The following is a 10,271-nucleotide window of genomic DNA, read 5'->3' as shown; positions in this document are numbered from 1 at the left end:
TGGTGTGCCTAAAACCATCACTTCAGATTAAGACAGCGAATTTCTTGGCCATTTTTAGAGGTCTTTGTGGAAGATGTTTAATTCATCCTTGAATTACAGTAACACAACTCATCCACAGACTCATGGCCAAATTGAATTAGTAAATAGAACCCTTAGTAATTTGATTCGTGGTATTTGTGGAGATAGACCAAAGCAATCAGATTTTGCATTAGCACAAGTAGAGTTTGGTTATAATAGTGTTGTTCATAGTACCATAGGAAAATCGCCATTTTCTATTGTGTACACAAAGTTGCCACAACATGCTCTTGACTTGATCAAGTTACCAAAAGTTCTTGAATTTAGCGTAGTTGTTGAAAATATGGCTAATTAGTGGCAAGATGTTCAAATATAGGTGAAACAAAAATTAAAGCAAGCTAATGCCAAGTGCAAGAAAGCTGTAGACCAACATCATAAAAAGCAAATGTTTGAAATAGGAGATTAAGTGATGGTATTTCTGCGAAAAGAAAGGTTTCTAGTGGAAACTTATAGTAAGTTAAAGCGTAAGAAGTATGGATCACACCAGATTTTGAAGAAGATTTATGACAATGCATATATTGTGGATCTGTCAGACACAATAGGAATTTTCAAGATATTTAATGTGGTGGATATTTACCTGTTTTATTTATCAGATGAACTCTTACATTTAGATATATCGGTAAACTCGAGGTCGAGTTTTTCTCCAGTAAATGGGAATGACGTAGACTGTCTAATAGTTTAACAAGTAATTTTAATATTTAATATTTTTCTTATTTAGTATTTAAGGTTATTTTATTTTATTTTATTTAGACAAAAAGTAAATATGGGTTTAAGAATTTACTTTTTTTTGTACTCCAAATAAGTGTAGGGTAGAATACTTTTCTTATTTTAATTGACTTTACTTGCACTCTGAGTTTAGGTTAAGTAGGATTAGACTATTATAAATAGCACACTTAAACTTAATTTTTAGACAACTAATTTTTTTTAAATTATAAAATGATATTTTTTTTTTCAAATTTTGAGTGCAAGCTTTTGCTTTTGAAACTTGATTATCAATTTTAAAAGCTCTATCAAGTATTAGTTTTTGTTTTCATACTAACTCGTTGCATCAAAACAGTGGAGTCTTTGATTATGTTGGATTGCGGGGATTGAGCATTTGCTATGGAAAACAGAGAAATGGTGAACAAATGGAAATAGTGTTGTTGCCACCAGAGACCTGTTATTGCTTCTGCTCTTTCTAACTGTTTCTTCTAAAAGCAAGAAATCGTAGAGAATGTACGTAATCCACCAGGCCCAACTGAAGCATAAGCATTTTGCTTTTCTTCTCCCCAGTTGTTACGCAAGCTTGCTTTCGTTTTCTATCGCAGAATTGAAAAGATCACACTGGTGCCGTCTTTTCTAGCGGCAGCACACAAAGTCCTACACAGCGGCTGTCTCCCAATAACTAGAACATTGAGACCAATTTGCCCTTCTCTATCTTGTTTTATATGGGCTATAGCGTCAGCATTAGGGTTTATTTGATAGAAACCAAAATCTAGAAAGATGAGAAATATTGTGTTAGAGTCAAAGGGAAGAAGTATGATCTAACACGTTACAATGTTAAAGAGTAAACGCACTAAGCTCTGAGGGTATACATTATTTGTTTGTTTCTACTAATATTCATTCTAAAAAGCCTCGTCAAACTGCCTCTTCGAACATTTCTTATTTTTTCCTTTTGCATTTGACATCTCAAATAGTATTTACTTTCTGAACCCAAAGGTTTAAGTCCATAGAGTTGGTCATAGGCATAGAAAAGAAAGGGTGAAATGGTCATTAACAGAAGTCAATGGCGGTCTTTACAGACCGACTTAAATCGTGGCCCATGGTCTATCTTTCGGTCTTGTCTTTGTCCCTATACCCATCAACACGCAAAAGATTTATAGGAGTCAAAAATCAAATACCAAATGGCAGTACTATGTAAAATGTCTCTTTATGATAATAAATTAAATAACCTTGATAGATATTATTTATTACTATGATTACTTGATTTTTTTCTTCACTACAAACAGTGATTGAGAACTCATACAGGTACGTGTTCAAAATCACTATTTACGGTGACATAGATTGAATCTCACTCAATTTGTTCATGTTAAAACCTAGATAATGAAACACCATTCCTTCCATATTAATTTAATTAATGGAGTAGAATTTTTAAATAGATTGCACTTGCCTGCATATATACAAGGTAAATTTTATGAATGGTCACTGAATGTTATACCCTTTTTTTCACTTTGCTTATTCATCTTTAGTTTGTCTCAATTGGTCACTAACTTTTTTAAATGTTAATAATAAAGTAAACCAATAATGAGGTGTTAGGCAGTTAACATTTCACTAAAGAATCAATTATGATTTAATATATAATCTAATGATAAGCAACAATTTTCTTACTAATTAATAAAAAATAATTCATATATATAATTTATGAAAGTTAAGTTGTAATTTAATGAATATTACCAACTCAAATTTATTTACAAGTGATTTAAAAATTATATGATGTAATCTTTATCTTTGTGTTCTTTGTTTTTTTTTATAAAAATTTATTCCTTTTACGTGTGAGAAAGATGATATATAATAAATTATAAAAATATTAAATTTTAACACTATAATTTAAGATCTTGATAAGTTAATCCATTAAAAAACGAGATAATTCCTTTTTAGTACTCTCAATTTGTCAGTCATGCCAATTATAGAACACGTATATCATTCAATAACTAATTGAATATGTTATAAATTAACATTTCCTAGTCAGTGATTAGAAAATTAAGTTTCAAACTTTATATCTTCTTAACAATTAATTGATGATAATTTTGATTTATATCATTCTCTAAGTATCTATAACTAATTGAACAATTATTAGTTCTAAAAGGGTGTGTCAAAATTTATATGTTTTGTTATTTATTTTTTAATTTTTACAATTTAAAATTTATATTAAATTTACGAGAAAAACTTAACTACTTCTTTTGACTTGCAATAGTCCTTTGAACATATACCCATGTGACTTTGTTTGGAAACTCCATCTAGACTTTTTTTTCTTTTATTTAAAATTTATATTAAATTCACGTGAAAAACTTAATCACTTCTTTTATCCTGTAGCACTTTTGCTTATGTATCCATATAACTTTATTTGGAAACTACATCAAGAATTCCTTTTATATAAGGTTATAAATAATGAGGTATTACTATTAACTCTCATATACAAGTAGTTTACACCTATAAAAAGTCAAAAACTGTTCATGTAACAGTTATTCAATACATTGCTGCAAGAAGAAAGGTTTGAGCATAGGGCAGGTACTTTGAATGTATATATGAAACAGAGGCAAAACTCGTCATGAAACTAACAGCTATAAAAACCTGATAACTTTATACACTTCGAGTAACAGCAACACCTAATATATATATATTCGTAAAACTATAATTTAGAAGAAAATAGATTAATATTCCACAACTTACAATGACCCCTTACAACTAAACAATTGGTAGATAAACACAGGACTACTGGAGTTAGAAATTGTAAATATGGCGATTAAATGATAATGCAAGCGCAAGCATTATTTATATATCATCAAGGAAAGACGCAGGCGGAGGTAATGGGACATCAACAGTTTCTTCCAACATCAAATGCACCATTTTCATTGAAGGACGAAGTGATGGCTCATGTTGGATGCACCAAAGTCCAATGCTAACCACCCTCTTTAACTGTTTGCAGTCAACTTCTTCACGATCACCCACCAATTTACCCAGATCTTCAGTTTCAAAGCATCGGTAAACCCATTCTTCAAGAATGGCTTCATTCTCAGAAAGCTTCCAATCCACACTCCGACGACAGCATATGATCTCCAACAATACGATTCCAAAGCTGTAAACATCTGCCTTGACTGTAATAGGCACTTTCTTATGCCATTCTGGTGCAACATACCCCCTTGTCCCTCTGATCCCAGTAAAGGTTCTGGTCTGATCTTGCATCAATAGCTTTGCCAATCCAAAGTCGGATATTTTTGCACACATATTCTCATCCATGAGTATATTTTGGGGTTTAATGTCACAATGGATAATTCGAGTCTCACATTCTTCATGGAGATAGTGAAGACCCCTTGCTATATTACAAGCAATATCCATTCTTTGACTCCAACAAGGTTGCTTTTCAGTTGTGAAGAGTACATCTGCTAATGAACCGTTTCTCATATATTCATACATCAGAAGTCTGTTGGACCCATCATGGCAGTAACCAAGTAATCGGACTAAATTCCGATGATATGCCCTTGCAATAACTCTCATTTCTGTCTGAAATTCTCTGTCCCCTTCATTTGACATTATGTCCAGTCTCTTAACAGCTACAATCTTCTGGCCGTTGGATAATTCACCTTTAAAAACTGTCCCAAAAGCCCCCCTACCAGCCTCCTCCTTGAAATTGTTAGTTACATTTTCTAGCTCTTTGTACGTGAATGATCTAGGAGGAACATCTTCAATCAATTCAACATTGCTATTATCAATAATAACCCTTTTGTATGCCCTAACTCGATTCCTATAAATGAGGACTCCAGACAATACTAACATAATAAAAGCAAAAGCAGTCAATGAAACGCCAATGATTAGGAAATTTGTTTGAAGTTCTTTCCTCCTCCCTTTGGATGAACTCACCCTTCTTTCATTCTCGGTCGAATTGGCAACCTTGATGAGAGCTATGCTTAAATCTGTCAATTGTAATCTCCCAAATCTTAGAGGAAGCTTTTGCTTATTGCACTTCCCATCCTTGTAAGTTGCAGCCTCGCACATACAGTCTTCCAAGCATGCTTTTGAACAACTTTCTTGGGTGTTTGATGTTAGAACATCATATGCAGTATCTTTCCATATAAGGCTAGCAATTGCTCGAATGGAGTATGTGATACTGCTGTCATTATTTGTGCAACTTTCTGGTACGAAATTTCTTACACAGCTAAAAGTAGAATTAGCTCCATTTGCAATTGCAAACATTGGAAGACACGAGCAATGGGGTTGTAGATCCATTTGCATACAATATGCATTGAGGCCACAAATGCCTTTAGGGGCACACCCATCATTGGAAGAATTCCATACCACCGATTCAGCTCCATTCTGATTCAGTTTATATGTATACAGTCGAAAGTTCCCATCGACATCGATTCTCATTAAGTATAGTGTTTCTTCTGTGGGATATCCTCCGACTGTAATATTCTTAATGTTGGAGCCAGCTTTAAGCAAGTAGAGATGGCCATCAGGGTTAAAATTTAGTGTTACATTATCTCCCTGACCACCAGTTCCTGCTTGCCAGAACCCATACGCGCCTGACTCTGGAGTATTGGCCGGATACTGCACAAGGTTTCCATCATGTTGCATCAAGAGACGGAATCGTCCCGTTGAATCATCAGTTTCTGAAACGCTTGAAAACAGCTGGTACCCTGGATAGAGACGTTGACCTGGCAAAAGTGCATTAGTCGGATGTTCAAAACTCTGCCATAGTATCTTCTGATCGGAATTGTTCAAGACGAAATTGCCTGAATCAAGCATAGCTGCTGCAGCTGCAGGTTCAGATGAATTCCCAGTCACTGCCACTTGACCTTGTCGCCACTCAAGGATGAGTCTTCCGTCATTAGTGAAATTGAAAGTAGCACTGTTTGGAACTGGAGGTGTGTCTCGGTTGGCTGTCCATACAACCGTTTTAATGGGGATTGCTGCAATAAATATCCCAACAAGGTAGCCATTAGCTATCGGGTAGAACCCAAAAGCAAATAGACCAGATGGGGACATCCATGAGATGTTGGAGGTGGGCGTTAAAGAGGAGCCTAGGCTTATATTGGTAACCTTTTGTTGTTCAGCTGGTGTAAAAGTTACGGAGAGCAAGAGTACCAAAAAGAGAAAGATAACAGCCATGTGTCCACGAAGCAAGTCTTTCTGGTTTGTCGCGTGTTCCGTCCTCTCTTTATTTGGAAAGATATCAGTTTGACATGTAGTTCAGGGTTAACAAGGGCATCTCTCCTTAATTTTTACCAAATTTCTCTAAATGGAGAGACTCAAATAGTATATAAAAATTGAATAAAACTTAACCTTTCCTCACCTACCATTCTCTATACTTGCGTAGAAAAGTCTATAGAGACGAATCATTTACCAGTGATGCTATGGGAAATGAATAAAACTCAATGCAAGAAATTTTCCCAGTTATAACTCGTTTGGAAAACACTTGGGAAACTCGATCCTAATTCTGCCTTAAAAGTAGTCAAAGCAATCAATCAACTCTTCATAATCAAGCAGCTTTTAGCTCTCAAAAAAGTTCATTACAAATTTATACTCAATTAGCAAATATTTCGAACCGGTTATTAGTGTAAATCAGCGCTAATTTCCTATAAAACTTACTTACATACATGACGTTTATTTCTAAAATCCAATGAAATTTCAATAGATCTACAGTTTATAATTTCCATTTGTTAATCAATTAAGACTCAGAGTCAGAAAAAACATATATATATATATATATATATATATAAAGTTAGTTTAATATTTAGATTATTTTGGTTTGAGTTGAGTAAATTTAGATTATTGTTTTTTTTTCAATCAAATAGGATTGATTTGAGTTTAGATTTAGTTTGGATTATTTGAATTTAAATTGAGTGAATTTAGATTATTGTTTTTTTAATCAAATAAGATTTATTCAAGTTCTAATTTAGGTAAGTGAACTTTGTCAACTTATAACTCCATACGCACTTCAAAAATGTACAAAGTTTTAAGTAATAAAACTTTTTTTTGCTCTTTCAAATGGGGAAAGGTATACATTAAATATGAAAATTTTTAAAAAATTTTAAATAATATAGTTATTTACACATTTGATGCATGGATTATATTAATTTGATATAGTATGAATTTTACTTAAACGTACATTTTGTATATTTTAAAGATAAATTATTATTTGAAAAATGCTTCTTGATTCTACATTTCTTTATTATACTATTCGGTCTTCTTGATAAGATAAAATTTCATTGGTTCAATATTAGACATTGAATTGTCATATATGCATTTTAACAATACGATTGGTGGTAGAGAAACTCCATAGACATAGAGAGGGCTATGTAGTAGCTAGCTCCCGTACAAAAACGTGTCATGAGGGTCACCTTGTTGGTTGGAATTAATGGAACAAAACCTATTGAATGTTATAACTTGCATTGGAATAATCTTTGTTGAATCCCAAAGACTTTGAATTGGTGCTGCTCTATTAAGTCATGTACACCAAAGCCTGGAAAAATAATAATAGCAATATTGACTCTTCAATGAAAACATGTATTTATTCATGATTTTCTTATTTTCTAAAATTTCAGCGATATTTTAGGATTATGATCCTAATATATATATAATTTATACTGCAATAACATTTGGTCACTACTAAATTCTTTAATATTAGTGTGGAGTTTTGTTAAATCAATTTACAAGCAAAAGATTTTTTTTTTTTTATAAATTAGGGATCAAAATACAATTAAACATAGCAATCAATCAAATTAACAAAAGCAAAAACAGAAGTAAAAAAATAAGATTTGAGAGGAAAGTTATTATTATTATTATTATTATTATTACTATTTTTGGAATAAAGTAGAAATCTTTGCTTAATTCCCAGACTTTGAGTTAGTATTGTTCATGTGATGAAAGTGTGTTCCTGAAGTTGAGTTTCATCATGGAAACAATCTTTTCTTTTAGATTCAAAATAATAATATTGACTGCCCCCATACATTTAATTCTGACATTTCTCTTGTCGAAATGTCATACTTCCTCTATTCAATTTCTTTGTTCTTGTTTTAAGTACATTTTTTCTCTTAAACTAATAACTCAATTTTGATACATCATTATTTATCAGAAGACTGTGTATATTTAAATTTCATAAAAATAAAATTAAAAGTTTTGAATTTAAAGCACTTTTTTCTTGAAAATTAGTTTTTCAAATTAATAATAATGATCGAGTTTTGTTTAATGAATAAAAAAAAATCAAACCAAAACAACTAAGAATGAGGGTTTAAACAAAATATTAAGAATGGGATAGTACTACTTCAAGAGCAACATCACACAAAATGCCATTTGTTAATCAATTAAGACTCAGAGTCAGAAAAAACATATATATATATATATAGATATATAGTCTGCAACAGTTAGCTAGAACTATATAATTAATTTTAAACAAAATTTTCTGTTAAAATGTCTTATTAATTAATTTTCTTTGAAAAATAATATGCTTAAGTAAAAAGAAAAAAAGGGGTAAGAAATATGTAAATGGAAACCCATTGAGGTTAGCAGGGAGCAGGGCAGGCAGGATAGTACTGATGCACGGCATCCATATTAGATTGGCAAGTTGGGAGGTTTGATACTACTTCTAGAAGAAAAAGACCTGTTCCCTCGTGAGAATAAGAAAAGAAAAAACAAAAGAGTCAAGATTAGGGACGTATGTAAGGAATATTAAAATTTTGAGTAATTACATGGTTTGAATGATAATATTGTCGACGAACTTTATTTTTCTACTGATCTATCCGGTGCTTTTTAATTTATTAATGAATTTTGACTAAGCCAACAGTTATTTATGGAAAAGATAAAAGGCCATATATAAACAAATGAAGCTCCACCCCAAATACAGCTTCCAAACCAAAATTCACACCAACGGTGGAAAAGTCTTGGGTTGATGACTCTGGAATTTCATTTTTTAAGATAATGACCATATTTACTTGCGAGGAAGCCGGCAGGAAATTATTAATTGTACTACACTAATAATAAATTTCCAATGCTGGTCAATGCATTACTAAGATTGTGACAAATAAGTTGCCTAACTTTGGACACTTATTTGTAAATTTCTTTCTAGAACATAAACATTCATTTAGTTTTATTGGATTACATTATTGTTGAAGTTGCATATTATTAATATTGTGACAACTAAGTTATCTAACTTTGGACACTAATTTGTAAATTTCTTTATAGAATATAAACAATATTCATTTATGTGGTGTTTGGTATTTTGTTAGAAATATGATTACCGAGTGCTTGATTGTTGGGAATGTCATGATTGAAAAGATAACTTTACAGCATTTGAATAACATAGAAAAGTGATGATTGTAGATAATGTGATTATTAAGAAGATTGCATTATAATATTTGGTTTCAAAACACTTATTAAGAATATAGTATAAATTATAAAATTACCCTTATATATAAAAATTGCATAAATTTACATTTTTTTAATTGTAAACTTTTAACTTTTTAACTTTATCTTTTAAAATAATAAATAATAACATATAAAAAAATATTTTAATATTAATTATTAAAATAGTTATTTTTTACTTTAAATCTATAAAATTATGTAAAAGAATAACCCATGATGCTGGTGATGAAAAAGGAAAAAAAAAAAAAGCTAAATGAAAAAGGTAGCCCTTGATGCTGGAGAATGAGAAAGAAAAAAAATGCTAAATGAGAAGAGCAACCTTGATGCTGGCGAGCAAGGGAGAGGAAGAGTTGATCGAGATGTGCAAGTGAATGGGGAGAGGAGGGAGAAGAAAAAGAACATAAAATAGAAAGAGGAGTGTCGGGCATAAGTTAGGAAAAGCAACAAAGGATGGAATGAAACTGGATACTCAACTGAGAGTGTGCATTAGATTTCTTCAAAGTAAAAGTTGCAACAAATCAAGTTATGGCTATAATGAGGAACATCAACCAACAGCAGAAGATAAAAAGGAAGAAGATTGAGCATTTTAATAATTTTTTTAATATAATCGAGTTTTTAAATGAGTTAGGATAATTATCGGATAGTGGATATATAAATACATTAGGGTTCAAGTTAAGATAATAATTTTTAAAAATATTCAGATAATTATAGATTTGAATATTATAATTATTAATAGGATTCGGATTTGGATACTTCAAAATTAATGTATACCCTACATGTTGACAACTCTAAAATGAATTGGTAGGAGGACAAAAAGTTGTGGCACCACAACATTTTTGACCTTTGGCTGCAAAAAAAATTGCAGTCATAGGTGAAAAATGTGCAGCCTTAGCCAATGTATGGAAAAGTATGGCTACACTTGTTTATGGGATTCAACAGCAAAATTAAAGTGCAGTTATATGCTATATGACTGCAATCTTAAATCATATGGTAGCATATAAAATGTGCAGCTAAAAAAATATATTCCCATGATAAATCCAATGGATGTAACCTTGATCGATTCCTTTGCAAATAAGATG

At 31.6% G+C, this 10,271-nt stretch overlaps 1 protein-coding gene across 1 annotated transcript; it reads right to left on the bottom strand.

Annotated features, from left to right (window-relative positions):
* Positions 1-3,606: 3,606 nt before the first annotated feature.
* LOC110409811 (G-type lectin S-receptor-like serine/threonine-protein kinase LECRK1) lies at positions 3,607-5,940 on the bottom strand. Its single transcript, XM_021419288.1, has one exon. The coding sequence runs from the start codon at positions 5,938-5,940 to the stop codon at positions 3,607-3,609; it is 2,334 nt and encodes a 777-aa protein (XP_021274963.1).
* Positions 5,941-10,271: the final 4,331 nt, after the last annotated feature.

This window comes from Theobroma umbraticum, unplaced genomic scaffold (assembly GCF_002168275.2).
Source record: "Theobroma umbraticum cultivar Fairchild unplaced genomic scaffold, ASM216827v3 scaffold_44.0, whole genome shotgun sequence".
Classification (NCBI taxonomy): domain Eukaryota; kingdom Viridiplantae; phylum Streptophyta; class Magnoliopsida; order Malvales; family Malvaceae; genus Theobroma; species Theobroma umbraticum.
This window is presented reverse-complemented; position numbering and strand designations above follow the sequence as displayed.